Source organism: Trichomycterus rosablanca, chromosome 11, assembly GCF_030014385.1.
Source record: "Trichomycterus rosablanca isolate fTriRos1 chromosome 11, fTriRos1.hap1, whole genome shotgun sequence".
Lineage (NCBI taxonomy): Eukaryota > Metazoa > Chordata > Actinopteri > Siluriformes > Trichomycteridae > Trichomycterus > Trichomycterus rosablanca.
Genome location: NC_085998.1, coordinates 521,984 through 540,000, shown reverse-complemented (window position 1 = coordinate 540,000; position 18,017 = coordinate 521,984). Strand labels below are relative to the sequence as shown.

Here is an 18,017-nt window from a genome sequence, read left to right as displayed (position 1 = left end):
CTAGATTTTGGACATCCATGCTAGAAAAAGCCCAGTCTGGGGCAACAAGGATGGATGCCAATCCAGACCAGACCTGACCAGACCAGACCAGACCTGACCAGTTTTACCAGACCTGTGAGGCTGGTTGTAATGCAGGAGTGTATGATGGTAGTTTATTTTTAAATTGTTGGTGTAGGATGGTAGTTTTTGATGATCGATGGTGTAGGATGGTAGTTTTTGATAATTGTTGGTGTAGGATGGTAGTTTTTAGATAATTAACTGTGTTTGATGGTAGTTTTTAGATAATTGACGGTGTATGATGGTAGTTTTTGATGATCGATGGTGTATGATGGTAGTGTTTAGATAATTGACTGTGTTTGATGGTAGTTTTTAGATAATTGACGGTGTATGATGGTAGTTTTTGATGATTGACGGTGTTGCACTCAGACTTTTGGACCGGACCGCGTACAGATTCATCACTTCATTGCTGTATACAGATGAACTCAATAATAACTGCGCTGGTTCTGGCAGGTTCAGTGGAAGTACGACTGTAGCGTCCCTCTGCGCCGAACGTCTGTAGTCCAGCAGTGGAAACCTCCGCCCAGGGAGTTAGCATGACGAATGCTCACCTTAATCGTCTTAATACCTGTAAACAACAACAACACGCACACAAACACACAGACACGTAGATCAGGACTAAATCTGAGCACAACCCTCCAGTAACGGCTCACGTCACTCCAGTTATATCATTAACATTAGCAACACATAACAGCTAAAGACTTCAATGATCCATTTATGCTGGTTTTTGCTGTGTTTTGAATGTTAATGCTGGTTTGTCCCGATCACTGATCAACACTTAATACAAAACCAATAACAGCCAGACTAAACCAGTAGTAGAAACCAGTTAGTGCCGCTCTGTGCATTTTAGCAGTGTGTACAAACAACAAGCTGATAACAAATGTTACGGTTTCCCTGATGTGTTTGGGGGGACTATACTGGCTAGGGTGACCATATTTTGGTTGTTAAAAAAGAGGAACACTTGTGGTAGGATTGCAGCATGGGCCAGACGGAGACCTGCACTGGGTGGAAGGTTTTGTTGATAGGATGGATTAGGGTCGGAGTCGTATTTGACAAATGCATCAATAATGAACTTTATTTATTAGTCGGATAATTTTACTCCCTTTTATTCAGCATTTGGTCCTAAATAATAATAAGAACAAATAAAACAGTTCATGAGTGGTGGAGCTGTTTCACCAGAATGTGGCACTGTCACGGTGTTACAGTAACCTCTACGTCAGTACGAGCGTTTGGAAACGTTTACGCTGTTTCAGAATCAAGACAGACATGCTGCAGTTCATCCATCTGTAGCTGCTGTAATGCAAAAACTCCCTCTGCAGCGGTGACATCTTCTGTGTTAGCCGCTCTTTACCTGCTGATCTCTCTCCTCTAGCTGCAGTTTTGTGTTTTGCTGCACTAACACCTTTATTTAACACTTTGCAGGTCGTGCATTCTGCTTCCCAACGATCTGACTTACGGTCAAGCAAGAGAATGGAGTAGACGTGCTTATGACTCACTCCCGCACCGTTCTCAGAATTTTACTTTTTTGTAACCCTTAGTTTTTCAATTCTGTCCCGAATTCTTTTTATTTAACTTTAAGAGATTGCTCGACATCGAGTTATGACTACGACCAAACTCGGTAAGAAAGAGCAGAATGCTAGAAGCGATCCAGTCACGGGACCGGGTGACGAGGTCAATAAGGCAACTCTTACCAATCTCCTCAACGAACATCACAGAGCTCTCTCAGATGAGTTTAAAGCTAAGATATCCTCGGTGGAAGCCAAACTGGACCATGTGCAGTCCATGGTTTCTGAACATAACCAAAAAATCTCCTTACTGGAAGCCAACGCGAACCTGGTCGATGAACGTGTTGTCTTGAACGTCTTGAAGCGACCTGCGGTAAACTTACAGACACTAACCTCAGACTGACAGCTAAAGTTACTGATCTCGAGCCGACGGAATTGATAAGTTCCATATTCATATAAAGAAAATGTTTTCTAGCACCTCAGTACAGAAGAGAAGCTTTTATTGTGAAACTGCAGATGGAGTTGTTTTTTTTCTTTGACCCTGCGCAGTTGGCTGGTGTTATTATGTAAGAAAGTGGTCCTGAAGGTGTGCAGGCTGTAATAAAGTGGTGAATTAACTTTGATTGTTGGTCTTTTACCGAGTAACATTGGCAGCAGAGGACGTTTAGCAACTACAGAGTCCCGCCAACCTTTGATGAAGGGAAACCATACGAAAGTTGGAAGAATGAAGTTGCGATCTGGACAAGAGTTACAGAACTTGAAAAAAGTAAACAAGCGCTTGGTGTGGCTTTGGCGCTATCGGGAAGGGCTAGAGAAACGGAGATGGAAATAACAGTAGATGATTTGAATAAGGACACTGGCATGAACACTTTACTTGGGAAACTTGATGATTTGTTTCTTAAAGAAGAAAAAGACCGAACATATGAAGCATACTCGAGTTCTGACAGGATTATGAGAGACAGTAGGGTGTCCATGTCAGACGATATAATCGGTTTTGAACAGCGGTACTCACGGATGCATAAATACAAGATGGAACTCCCTGATGCAGTATTAGCATTCAGGCTACTAGATACAGCGTGCTTGGATGTGAAAGATCGACAGTTCGCTCTGACAGCATGCTCAGATTTGACTTTCGCGGCAATGAAATCAGCACTAAAGAGGATTTTTGGAGGAAAATGGCCTGCTTCAACCGTGGGAATGAACCAGGAGACCGTGTATGTAGCAGAGCTGAGGCGACAAAGGGGCAAATTATGGTCTCAAAGTGACCAACAGAGGACGCCACTGCCTGGCACTAACCCTCTGGATAAGTATGGCTGGCGATCAAAGTGTGCTGTTTGTCAAAGCACATTCCATTGGGCCAAGGACTGTCCACACAGAGGTGAGCAGGAATGATTTAAGAATTCTTGACCTACCGGAGTCAATCGAAGGTTCTCGTCCCACTACCTTTCTTTCGGAGCTGTTGGCAGAAATTCTCAGTAACGATGTGCTTCCTTCTCCACCGGAGGTTGACCGGGACTCTAGCTGCCAAGCCGAAGCCAGGCGAGAGGCCGAGGGCAGTTATCGTTCGGCTTCATTATTTTCAACACAGGGAGAGAATCGTACGCGAGGCTCGAAAGAAGCCCAAGGATCCCGACCCAGACAAACACACAGATTTTTTCTGTAATTCGTCTGTGAATTTTCAATTGTGTTTGGGCATTTTTAAGAGAAGTACGAGTGCAAAAACACGCAAAGAACATCACATGCAGACTACAAGGCCGAATCCCGGAAAATCCAACTGGGTACATTTTTAGATCCAAAAGAAGGACATGTCCAGGAAAAAGAGAACGTATGATCACCCTCATACTGGTCCAACCCTGGACGTAAAGCTTTTAACAGCTAAATTGATATAAAGGTGTTCAGACGTCTATCTAATAAATCAGTTTGTTACCTAAATTGCTGCCTCATATTTAAAAATATAAAAAGAATAAAGCAATAATTTATATATTTTTATTTATTGCTGCCGGTCTCTCTGAGCTACCAAACAAACTACAATGATAAAGTTTAATCAGCCAAGATAAATAAAATTCTTACCAAGACTCTCAAACATTTTCTGGATGGTTGTCTCATTAGCGTCCACCATGACGCGTTTCTCATCCAGCATCAGGACGTTCATGGACAACCACTTGGAGGACATCCAGAGCGGGTGATCTGTCACAATCATACACAGTTATATTAAACTAAATACACTCACAAGTTTACATTTTTAACATCCCAACACACAGCGTGTGAAAGTGACCTCACCGTCCGGAATTAAAGGTGTAGGTGGACGCACCACCGTCCAGCCAGCTTTCTTAAACATCTCAATCTGAAAGAGAGAAAGAACTAGAGCATCAGAACCCTGCTGAAGATCTGATGGAGGAAGATGAGCACCACTGAGAGAGTGTACGAGACGTCCAGAACAGAAAATCAGCTCCTGAACCACATTAAGTCCCGGGAGTTCCGTTACTGTATGATTGGACTTGTGGAGGGACCGAGAAACTGAGGGTACTGGAGAACGAGGACCCATCTGTGCAACCAACCATCACAAAGCCATGATGGTGATGTGACTTGACGTGATGAGACGAGTACATTTTTTGTTTATATAAACTGAAATATAAACAGTATAAAGTTTGGAGCTCACCTGTCGGCAGGGCCTGTCAGGATTGGACAGCACCAGTCCAGGTCCGATGATGTTAAAGGTGGCGTCGATGTGCATGGGGTTGGGATCTTTGAATGAGATGACGTGGACCTTGTAGGTGGGAGCGAGGTGACGCCTCATCCACTCGATTCCCATGTAGTTCGTTACCTGTCACAAGGTGTGGAGATGATTAGACTTCACTGAGACTCTAAGGTCTTGATTATGACCAGTTCCACCTTTATTGTGTATTAAACTGGGAACTTGAGGAAAACAAAGTGCCCCCACTGTACCCATCAACTCACAGACTGTACGTGTTGGACTACCATTAATACCATTCCGTCCACCAATTATGGGACCGATTAAACTCTCTCAGACTCCCTCAAACTCTGCTAAATGCTGAAAATGTAAATGTAAATAATGAATCCACGATTTGCATGGAGCGGCAGAAGTACCGATGGCAAGATCATGTCTGTATTTGTTCCACTGGGACTGGTGGGGGTACGTAGGAGCAGAAGACTGGTAGTGCTGATTCCTTGATCCAACTACCAAGCTACCTAGTAGCTTCAAGCGCTGGTGCTGTGGAACGTCTCTCATCTGCGAGCCCGGTATGCTGGGCTGCCCAGGGCTCAGCTTTCTTTTCTGCCGGTTCTCATGCCGACATTCTTTTCAACCTTGTTCTTGGGAACTTAGGAGGCAGCTTATTGTTTTTGGAACTGGCTGCCACGTGTTTTCCCTCCTGAGTGCAGGGGGCGTCAGGTGTGGGAGTGGCAGTTCACTTCATTACGTTTGGTCTTTTTCTTGAGAGCCTGAGTGGCTATAGTGGTGGATTGAGCAGCTGGCATTGGTAGCATTGGATACTTTCCATCTTTTTGGTAGTGGTCGTGTTCCACTTACGTGCTCGTCTGTCTGTTCTATCGTATCTATGTTTTTCATTTTGGTTTCACTTTCCATTAATTTGCTCAACAGTTATTTTGTACTGTAGTTTCATTTTGTTCAGATGTCCTGCAGCTGAGTTTATATCTTGTCGCCTTGCAGCTTTTATTTGGCGCCTTGTTATATAAGGTGTGACCAGAACATTACAGTTAAGAACATTATGGGAGGGAAATGGGGTAAGTAGTGCCCCCTACAGGAGGTGTAAGTAGCGCCCTGTACAATGACTTGTAAAAGAGGTAGGTAGTGCACAAATACAGCAGGTAAAAAGGGTAACCAGCGCACCCTGCAAGAGGATTATGAGGGATTGTTTATTTATAGGGACCACAATGGAAATAAGGACAGTTGTGCGTTATCCCTGACTGTTTCTGTTTATAATACTGCATCTGTTCTTTATTTAATTATATGAAATGGTTTAGAATCCCTGCAGGAGGGGTTGAATAGGGTTTAGTAGTGCACCCTGCAGGAGGGGTAGGAGGAGGTTAGTTATAACCCTGACTGTTTCTGTTTTATAATACTGCATCTTGTGAGGGGTGGAAGTGCATTTTCATTTAAAAATATGAAACGGTTTAATCAAATATACCCTGTAGCAGGAGTATGGGGTTTAAAAGTGCCCCCTACTGGAGGGGTAAGTTGCGCCTAATACAAGAACTTGAAGTGGTAAGCACCACACCTTACAGGAGGATTAATAATGATTAATTATTTATATTGATAAAACTATGAATTCGTTTATAATCCCTGCAGGAGAGGAATGGGGTTTAGTAGTGCACCCTACAGGAGGGGTAAGAGAGGGTAAGTAATAACCCTGACCACCAGCAGCACTAACCTGGCTCCTCTGCACAAACAGATCAGTTCCAGCTCTGATGAAATCTGCAGCATCGAAACACGGCTCATGTTCTGTAGTGACAAACTTCCCTTCTGCAGCCAGTTTGTGTCTGTCCTCCACTGTACGGATAGGGTAATCCTACACACACACACACACACACACACACACACACACACACAGTTCATATATATATATATTTATTTATATACGTATTTGTATCAACACAGTATTACAGACTGTAATACACAGAAGTACCACTAGAGAGAGACATTGCTCAGTTAAACAGGTTTAATCAATCATCGTCTGTATCAGGGTCGCAGTGGGTCCAGTTCACTGAGCGAAAGGTAGGAAACACCCTGGACAGATAGCAAGTCCAGTACATAACACACACACATTATATATATATATATATATATATACTATATACAGTATATACTCACTGTCCATTTTATCAGCTCCACTTACCATATAGAAGCACTTTGTGGTTCTACAATTACTGACTGTAGTCCATCTGTTTCTCTACATGCTTTGTTACCCCCTTTCATGCTGTTCTTTAATGATCAGGACCCCCACAGAGCAGGTATTATTTAGGTGGTGGATGATTCTCAGCACTGCAGTGACACTGACATGGTGGTGGTGTGTTAGTGTGTGTGGTGCTGGTATGAGAGGATCACACACAGCAGCGCTGCTGGAGTTTTTAAACACCTCACTGTCACTGCTGGACTGAGAAACGTCCACCGACCAAAAACATCCAGCCAACAGCACCCCGTGGGCAGCGTCCTGTGACCACTGATGAAGGTCTAGAAGATGACCGACTCAAACAGCAGCGATAGATGAGCGATCGTCTCTGACTTTACATCTACAAGGTGGACCGACTAGGTAGAAACTCCAGCAGCGCTGCTGTGTCTGATCCACTCATACCAGCACAACACACACTAACACACCACCACCATGTCAGTGTCACTGCAGTGCTGAGAATCATCCACCACCTAAATAATACCTGCTCTGTGGGGGTCCTGTGGGGGTCCTGACCAATGAAGAACAGCATGAAAGGGGGTAACAAAGCATGCAGAGAAACAGATGGACTACAGTCAGTAATTGTAGAACTACAAAGTGCTTCTATATGGTAAGTGGAGCTGATAAAATGGACAGTGAGTGTAGAAACAAGGAGGTGGTTTTAAAGTTATGGCTGATCAGTGTACACACACACACACACACACACACACTCAATGTAGTAGCTCCAGTCCTTCTGACTGCAGGTCTTTGGACTGTGGGAGGAAACCGGAGCTCCTGGAGGAAACCCATACAGACACGGGGAGAACATGCAAAACTCCACACAGACAGAAAGGACCCTGGGGAATCACCTTTGAACTATGTCTCTGTTTTAAATTCTGGCGGAACCTTATAACCCACCTGAGACTGAAACCCAGAGCTTTGAGGCTGCCACGCCAACACTGCTCTGTGTGTGTGTGTGTGTGCGTGTGTGTGTGTGTGTGTGTGTGTGTGTGTGTTTAACTCACCTGGTCGTACAGCTCATCAGCCATGGTGGGTTTGGGTGCGGTGGTCCACTTGGCTCCTCGTCTGAAGTATTCCTTGATGAGGGGTCTGTAAGCTCGATACTCGAAGAACCGAGCTCGCCACGCCATCGGCGCCTCGATGATCTCGTTACCCACCACCATCAGGATGTCCCGGGGCATGGCGGCGTACATACCTGTCTCACACACACACACACATACCACACACACACACACACACACACACACACACACAGAGACACACACACACACACACATACATACATACACACACACACACACACACACACACACAGGTGTGAGCGAGCGTTTTTCACTCTGACCTGTAGGTGGCGCTGTATTTTGGGAGCGGTACCTGTGGAGGTGAAGTCGGGGGTTTGGTACTGGACGGACCAGTCGAGGGGTTCGGGTCTCCTGACGACCACGCCCTCATGGTGCAGGATGTTGCACATCTCCTCGATCTCAGCCACGGCTTTCTTCACGTGCTCTTTAGGGAATGTCTGTCCTCCATACTGCTGAAAAAACGGCCAGTACTTCTCATAGGTGTTGGCCTGCACACACACACACACACACACCACAGAGGAGTGAATGAGTGAATACATGTGAGTGAATGAATGATGTGTCAATAAATGAATGAGTAAATGTGTGAGTGAATGAATTAAGTAAAAAAATTAATGAGTAAAGATAAGTGAGTAAATGCATGTGAATGAATGAATGACCCCTGTACCTTGACCTCTACAGTAAGTGAATGAATGAATGAATGAATGACCCCGTACCTTGACCTCTACAGTAAGTGAATGAATGAATGAATGAATGAATGACCCCGTACCTTGACCTCTACAGTAAGTGAATGAATGAATGAATGACCCCGTACCTTGACCTCTACAGTAAATGAATGAATGACCCCTGTACCTTGACCTCTACAGTAAGTGAATGAATGAATGAATGAATGACCCCTGTACCTTGACCTGTACAGTAAGTGAATGAATGAATGAATGACCCCGTACATTGACCTCTACAGTAAGTGAATGAATGAATGACCCTGTACCTTGACCTCTACAGTAAGTGAATGAATGAATGAATGACCCCTGTACCTTGACCTCTACAGTAAGTGAATGAATGAATGAATGAATGAATGACCCCTGTACCTTGACTTCTACAGTGAGTGAATGAATGAATGAATGAGTGAATGACCCCTGTACCTGGACCTCTACAGTAAATGAATGAATGAATGAATGACCCCTGTACCGTGACCTCTACAGTAAGTGAATAAATGAATGAATGAATGAATGACCCCTGTACCTTGACCTCTACAATGAGTGAATGAATGGATGACCCCCGTTCCTTGATCTCTACAGTAAGTGAATGAATGAATGAATGAATGACCCCGTACCTTGATCTCTACAGTAAGTGAATGAATGAATGAGTGAGTGACCCCTGTACCTTGACCTCTACAGTGAATGAATGAATGAATGACCCCGTACCTTGATCTCTACAGTAAGTGAATGAATGAGTGAGTGAGGGACCCCCGTACCTTGACCTCTACAGTAAACGGAGGGACGTGGGCGTTCTCGGCGCGCCCCACGATCACTTCCTCCAGCGGGTCCCACTCATTGTAAGCACAGACCGGGCACTGGTCAGCTGTAGGTTCAGGGGTGGGCGTGTCCTCCGATGGGTGTGGCCTCACCGCCGCCGCTGAACTGGAGCTCTGAAACGCCTTCTGTACCCAACCTGCCACCGAACGGCCCACCTACACACCAACATATATACATCAACATATATAATACACACCAAGGTATATACACACCAAGGTATATACACACCAACATATAATAAACATCAACATATATAATACACACCAAGGTATATACACACCAACATATATACATCAACATATATAATACACACCAAGGTATATACACACCAACATATAATATACATCAACATATATAATACACACCAACGTATATACACACCAACATATTATATACATCAACATATATAATACACACCAAGGTATATACACACCAACATATAATATACATCAACATATATAATACACACCAAGGTATATACACACCAACATATTATATACATCAACATATATAATACACACCAAGGTATATACACACCAAGGTATATACACACCAACATATTATATACATCAACATATATAATACACACCAACGTATATACACACCAACATATATACATCAACATATATAATACACACTAACGTATATACACACCAACATATAATATACATCAACATATATAATACACACCAACGTATATACACACCAACATATTATATACATCAACATATATAATACACACCAACGTATATACACACCAACATATAATATACATCAACATATATAATACACACCAAGGTATATACACACCAACATATAATATACATCAACATATATAATACACACCAAGGTATATACACACCAACATATAATATACATCAACATATATAATACACACCAAGGTATATACACACCAACATATTATATACATCAACATATATAATACACACCAACGTATATACACACCAACATATATACATCAACATATATAATACACACCAACATATTATATACATCAACATATATAATACACACCAACGTATATACACACCAACATATATACATCAACATATATAATACACACCAACGTATATACACACCAACATATAATATACATCAACATATATAATACACACCAAGGTATATACACACCAACATATAATATACAGTGTATCACAAAAGTGAGTACACCCCTCACATTTCTGCAAATATTTCATTATATCTTTTCATGGGACAACACTATAGACATGAAACTTGGATATAATTTAGAGTAGTCAGTGTACAACTTGTATAGCAGTGTAGATTTACTGTCTTCTGAAAATAACTCAACACACAGCCATTAATGTCTAAATAGCTGGCAACATAAGTGAGTACACCCCACAGTGAACATGTCCAAATTGTGCCCAAATGTGTCGTTGTCCCTCCCTGGTGTCATGTGTCAAAGTCCCAGGTGTAAATGGGGAGCAGGGCTGTTAAATTTGGTGTTTTGGGTACAATTCTCTCATACTGGCCACTGGATATTCAACATGGCACCTCATGTCAAAGAACTCTCTGAGGATGTGAGAAATAGAATTGTTGCTCTCCACAAAGATGGCCTGGGCTATAAGAAGATTGCTAACACCCTGAAACTGAGCTAAAGCATGGTGTCCAAGGTCATACAGCGGTTTTCCAGGACAGGTTCCACTCGGAACAGGCTTCGCCAGGGTCGACCAAAGAAGTTGAGTCCACGTGTTCGGCGTCATATCCAGAGGTTGGCTTTAAAAAATAGACACATGAGTGCTGCCAGCATTGCTGCAGAGGTTGAAGACGTGGGAGGTCAGCCTGTCAGTGCTCAGACCATACGCCGCACACTGCATCAACTCGGTCTGCATGGTCGTCATCCCAGAAGGAAGCTGACGCACAAGAAAGCCAGCAAACAGTTTGCTGAAGACAAGCAGTCCAAGAACATGGATTACTGGAATGCCCTGTGGTCTGACGAGACCAAGATAAACTTGTTTGGCTCAGATGGTGTCCAGCATGTGTGGCGGCGCCCTGGTGAGAAGTACCAAGACAACTGTATCTTGCCTACAGTCAAGCATGGTGGTGGTAGCATCATGGTCTTGGGCTGCATGAGTGTTGCTGGCACTGGGGAGCTGCAGTTCATTGAGGGAAACATGAATTCCAACATGTACTGTGACATTCTGAAACAGAGCATGATCCCTTCCCTTCGAAAACTGGGCCTCATGGCAGTTTTCCAACAGGATAACGACCCCAAACACAACCTCCAAGATGACAACTGCCTTGCTGAGGAAGCTGAAGGTAAAGGTGATGGACTAAACCCAATTGAGCACCTGTGGCGCATCCTCAAGTGGAAGGTGGAGGAGTTCAAGGTGTCTAACATCCACCAGCTCCGTGATGTCATCATGGAGGAGTGGGAGAGGATTCCAGTAGCAACCTGTGCAGCTCTGGTGAATTCCATGCCCAGGAGGGTTAAGGCAGTGCTGGATAATAATGGTGGTCACACAAAATATTGACACTTTGGGCACAATTTGGACATGTTCACTGTGGGGTGTACTCACTTATGTTGCCAGCCATTTAGACATTAATGGCTGTGTGTTGAGTTATTTTCAGAAGACAGTAAATCTACACTGCTATACAAGTTGTACACTGACTACTCTAAGTTATATCCAAGTTTCATGTCTATAGTGTTGTCCCATGAAAAGATATAATAAAATATTTGCAGAAATGTGAGGGGTGTACTCACTTTTGTGATACACTGTACATCAACATATATAATACACACCAACGTATATACACACCAACATATAATATACATCAACATATATAATACACACCAAGGTATATACACACCAACATATAATATACATCAACATATATAATACACACCAAGGTATATACACACCAACATATTATATACATCAACATATATAATACACACCAACGTATATACACACCAACATATATACATCAACATATATAATACACACTAACGTATATACACACCAACATATAATATACATCAACATATATAATACACACCAACGTATATACACACCAACATATTATATACATCAACATATATAATACACACCAACGTATATACACACCAACATATAATATACATCAACATATATAATACACACCAAGGTATATACACACCAACATATAATATACATCAACATATATAATACACACCAAGGTATATACACACCAACATATAATATACATCAACATATATAATACACACCAAGGTATATACACACCAACATATTATATACATCAACATATATAATACACACCAACGTATATACACACCAACATATATACATCAACATATATAATACACACCAAGGTATATACACACCAACATATTATATACATCAACATATATAATACACACCAACGTATATACACACCAACATATATACATCAACATATATAATACACACCAACGTATATACACACCAACATATAATATACATCAACATATATAATACACACCAAGGTATATACACACCAACATATAATATACATCAACATATATAATACACACCAAGGTATATACACACCAACATATTATATACATCAACATATATAATACACACCAACGTATATACACACCAACATATATACATCAACATATATAATACACACCAAGGTATATACACACCAACATATTATATACATCAACATATATAATACACACCAACGTATATACACACCAACATATATACATCAACATATATAATACACACCAACGTATATACACACCAACATATAATATACATCAACATATATAATACACACCAACGTATATACACACCAACATATAATATACATCAACATATATAATACACACCAACGTATATACACACCAACATATAATATACATCAACATATATAATACACACCAACGTATATACACACCAACATATAATATACATCAACATATATAATACACACCAACGTATATACACACCAACATATTATATACATCAACATATATAATACACACCAACGTATATACACACCAACATATAATATACATCAACATATGTAATACACACCAACGTATATACACACCAACATATAATACACATCAACATATATAAATACATACAGTTCTACAGTTCTATGGTTCTATATTTCTACAGTTATATAGTTCTACAGTTATATAATTCTACAGTTATATAGTTATATATTTCTACAGTTCTAAAGTTATACAGTTCTACAGTTATATATTTCAACAGGTCTATAGTTATACAGTTATATAGTTCTATATTTCTACAGTTCTATGGTTCTATATGTTTATAGTTCCACAATTCTACAGTTCTACAGTTATATTGTTATACAGTTATATATTTGTAGTTATATAGTTATATATTTATATAATTCTACAGTTATAAATTTGTAGTTATATAGTTCTATATTTATATAATTCTACAGTTATATTGTTATACAGTTATATATTTGTAGTTATATAGTTCTATATTTATATAATTCTACAGTTATATATTTGTAGTTATATAGTTCTACAGTTATATAATTCTACAGTTATATTGTTATAGTTATATATTTGTAGTTATATAGTTCTATATTTACATAACTCTACAGTTATATATTTGTAGTTATATAGTTCTACAGTTATATAGTTCTCAGTAAAATATACATCCATGTTTAAATAATGATTTTTTTTTCTTGTTGGTAATTTGTTGTGATTGTTTTAATTCCAGTCAGCAACAGCAGAGTAACATCATCACATTCAGCTCTACATTATACACACACACACACACACACACACACACTCACACACACACACTCACATACACACATTTACACACTCTCACATACACACACATACACACTCACACACACACACACACTCACATACACACACACACTTACACACTCACTCTCTCTTTCACACTTTCACACTTTCACACACACACACACACTCTCTCACATACACACACACACACTTACACACTCTCTCTCACACACACACACACACACACACACACACACACACACTTACACACTCACTCTCTCTTTCACACTTTCACACTTTCACACACACACACACACACACACACTCTCTCTCACATACACACACACACACTTACACACTCTCTCTCACACACACACACACACACACACACACACACACACACACACACTTACACACTCACTCACTCTCTCACACACACACACACACTTACACACTCACTCTCTCTCACACACACACACACACACACACACTCTCTTTCTCTGGTGTAGAGTAACTGACCATGGCTCCGATTAAGTGAGCGGCCTCGGCTCCTCGGCTCCCTCCTCTGAGACAGCGTACCCTCAGCATGGTCCTGTACAGGGGGATCCTGGGTAATCCTGCAGTGTGTACAGTGTGTGTGAGTGAGTGAGTGAGGTGAGCGTGAGAGTGTGTGAGTGTTATATAGCACTACACCCCCCCCCCACACACACACAGGCCATGCCCCACGAGAGGAGAAACTCTGCACCAGCACATTCTTATTACTGACTGACTGTCTGACATACACACTAATTCATTCATTCATTCATTCATTCACTCACCCACTTACCCACTCACTCACTCACTCATTCACTCATTTATTCACTTTCTTATTTACTCACCCTGCACCAGCACATTCTCATTGCTGACTAACCTACACACCAATTATTATTCATTCATTCATTCATTTATTCATTCATTTATTTAATAATTTATTTATTGATTGATTTAGTTATTTATTTATTTATTCATTTATTTCATTATTTATTCATTCATTTATTTATTTATTTATTTATTTATTCATTTATTTATTTATTTATTGATTGATTGATTTAGTTATTTATTTATTCATTTATTTATTTATTTATTCATTTATTTATTTAATTATTTATTCATTTATTTATTTATTTATTCATTCATTCATTTATTCATTTATTTATTTAATTATTTATTCATTTATTTAATTATTTATTTAATTATTCATTTATTTATTTATTTATTCATTTATTTTTTACTCATTGACTCATTCATTCACTCACTCTCACTCTTTCTTGATGTAATTCTCACACTTTCACCAGTATTGTTATACTGATTTCAGTAATTGGGCCACGCCCACTGCTAACAGGCCCATTAAATAGACCAGGTGAACGTGGTGTGCGCTTGGGCGGGGGTGACTGGAGCGGGTGGCACCGAGGCCAGGAGTGATTTTAAACCTGCCACTGTGGGACCGGTGTGTGTTAGATCTGCTTCACACATCTGTACCTGCTGCTGTAATAAAGAGGAAACATCCAGGAGCAACAACAGCTCATCACTCTCAAAATCATCTAGATAGAGGGAAAATATGAAAGTGGACGTTCTTATGGTGGTCCCATTCTATTCATGTAAAAGCTATAGACTGTGGAGTGTACAGTCAGTACGTGTATACCTCCGAGCAGAGTGAGACCTTCAACATGTTCATAATATCAGCGTGTTTTACTGTTCCAGATAACAACAGATTAACACACACACACACACACACACACACACACACACACACACACAAACCCACTGACCTCACCTATCTCACCTTTTACTTAAGTAACACACACACACACACACACACACACACACTGGGTTTGTTCTGTGAAGGTCACAAGGCTCACAGATAACCGAGTGAACTGATATGGAGACTGAAAACCTCCTGAGCTTCAGTTTATTTAACAACTGCACAGATATACGCTCAGGGTGTAGTAACAACCCCCCCCTTCCCCCTCACACACACACATGCACACCCACACACATGCACACACACACACACACATACATGCAAACACACACACACACACACTCACACAGCCCTCAACCACAAGAGCATTACAAGGTCCAGCGCTGGCCGATAAGACCCGGCTCACGTGGACCGGATGTGAAGAAGCCAGATGAAAACCAGTTTGCAGGCCGAGCCTCTTCAAAACTGCCTGGGCACAAATTCCCACAGACATGCATAACAAGTCACAGCTGTGACGAGAGCCGAGCACCTCCTGATTAATGCACATGCTTTTAAAACGGGAAGTCCGACAGGTGGCTCATGGTCGGGCGTCCGCATACTTTTGGCAGTGCGGTGTAAGCTGGATCAGGGTGGGGTTGGTTTAGGGCTCTCGGTACAGACCAAACTCCTCAGCACGCCCCTCCAGAGGTGAGGCGAGCAGTTCTCGAGGAGAGTTTGGGATCCAGTGGTGAGTGCTGGGCTGTTTGTACTAGAGTAAATCTAGCCGGAAGACCTTAACCACACGGGCGTGTCCGAAAATGAAGAAGGGAACGTCTGTCGTGATGTGTGTCACGTCTTGAGCAAGCGCCGGTGGACATGACAGGAATGTGTGAATGATTTCATGCACCTGTTGGCACCGGGTGTGGCTGGAACGGCTAAAATAACTCATTGGAAGTGGCGTCCACATAGTTTGGGTCGTGAACCTGAAATGTTCTCTGTGTGGAGCGGAGACGTTCTGATTGATCATCACAGATGCAGCGTGAGGAGAAGAGAATAATCATGTGATGGAGCGGATCGGGCGCAGCGGGGGCCTCGGCTCGGGTTTCGGTGAGCACGGGTGGACCGGGCGGTGTTGGGTTACGCTGGGCGATATTTGGAGGTTTCTGAGGTGTGGCAGTTGAACCCCGCTGAACCTCCGGGGCTAAAAACGGCTGCACGTCTCGTGGGGTCAGGAAGCATTTACATTTCTGGTGTTTAGCAGCACTTCTATCCACAGAGACTTACAGTAAAGTATACAATCTAAGCATTCAAGGGTTAAGGGCCTTGCTCAAGGGCCCAACGGTGGCAACCTGGCAGTGGTGAGGCTTGAACTAGCAACTTTCTGCTTACTAGTCCAGTACCTTAACTGCTAGATTACAACTACCAACGTACACGTTACAGGAACCAGGAAAGGTTCTCCTGGAGCTAGGAGGTACGGTGGAGTCCTCGTCCCGGATTCTACAGGATCTGTGTGTGTGTGTGTGTGTGTGTGTAGTTCTACAATTACTAACTGTAGTCCATCTGTTTCTCTGCATGCTTTGTTACCCCCTTTCGTGCTGTTCTTCAATGGTCAGGACCCCCACAGAGCAGGTATTATTTAGGTGGTGGATGATTCTCAGCACTGCAGTGACACTGACATGGTGGTGGTGTGTTAGTGTGTGTTGTGCTGGTATGAGTGGATCAGACACAGCAGCGCTGCTGGAGGTTTTAAACACCTCACTGTCACTGCTGGACTGAGAATCGTCCACCGACCAAAAATATCCAGCCAACAGCACCCCGTGGGCAGCGTCCTGTGACCACTGATGAAGGTCTAGAAGATGAGCGACTCAAACAGCAGCAATAGATGAGCGATCGTCTCTGACTTTACATCTACAAGGTGGACCGGTAGGAGGGAGTGTCTAATAGAGTGGACAGTGAGTGGACACGGTGTTTAAAAACTCCAGCAGCACTGCTGTGTCTGATCCACTCATACCAGCACAACACACACTAACACACCACCACCATGTCAGTGTCACTGCAGTGCTGAGAATGATCCACCACCTAAATAATACCTGCTCTGTGATGGTCCTGTGGGGGTCCTGACCAATGAAGAACAGCATGAAAGGGGGTAACAAAGCATGCAGAGAAACAGATGGACTACAGTCAGTAATTGTAGAACTACAAAGTGCTTCTATATGGTAAGTGGAGCTGATAACATGGACAGTGAGTGTAGAAACAAGGAGGTGGTTTTAATGTTATGGCTGGAGCTTTAATTATAGAGCTCACTTCATCCACATGAATACAGTCACGTTGGAACAGATAAAGGCCTTCCCTAAACTGTTTCCACTAAGTTATGTGTATGATTTTGTAAGCACGTTGGTGGAACCTCTCTCTCTCTCTCTTTCTC

At 41.8% G+C, this 18,017-nt stretch overlaps 1 protein-coding gene across 1 annotated transcript in view; it reads right to left on the bottom strand.

Moving 5' to 3' along the window:
- gatm (glycine amidinotransferase (L-arginine:glycine amidinotransferase)) overlaps nt 1–14,504 on the bottom strand; it is a 16,386-nt gene extending 1,882 nt beyond the window's left edge. The window contains exons 1-9 of the mRNA XM_063004655.1: nt 14,392–14,504; nt 9,044–9,259; nt 7,865–8,060; nt 7,495–7,685; nt 5,975–6,112; nt 4,222–4,386; nt 3,843–3,906; nt 3,633–3,749; nt 1–625 (exon numbers count right to left, since the gene is read on the bottom strand). The exon at nt 1–625 is cut by the window's left edge and continues 1,882 nt beyond it. Of these exons, the coding sequence (XP_062860725.1) occupies nt 513–625; nt 3,633–3,749; nt 3,843–3,906; nt 4,222–4,386; nt 5,975–6,112; nt 7,495–7,685; nt 7,865–8,060; nt 9,044–9,259; nt 14,392–14,460 (1,269 nt within the window). The 5' untranslated portion in view covers nt 14,461–14,504 and the 3' untranslated portion in view covers nt 1–512. The remainder of the gene's footprint in view (nt 626–3,632; nt 3,750–3,842; nt 3,907–4,221; nt 4,387–5,974; nt 6,113–7,494; nt 7,686–7,864; nt 8,061–9,043; nt 9,260–14,391) is intronic.
- Between the last annotated feature and the right edge of the window lie 3,513 nt (nt 14,505–18,017).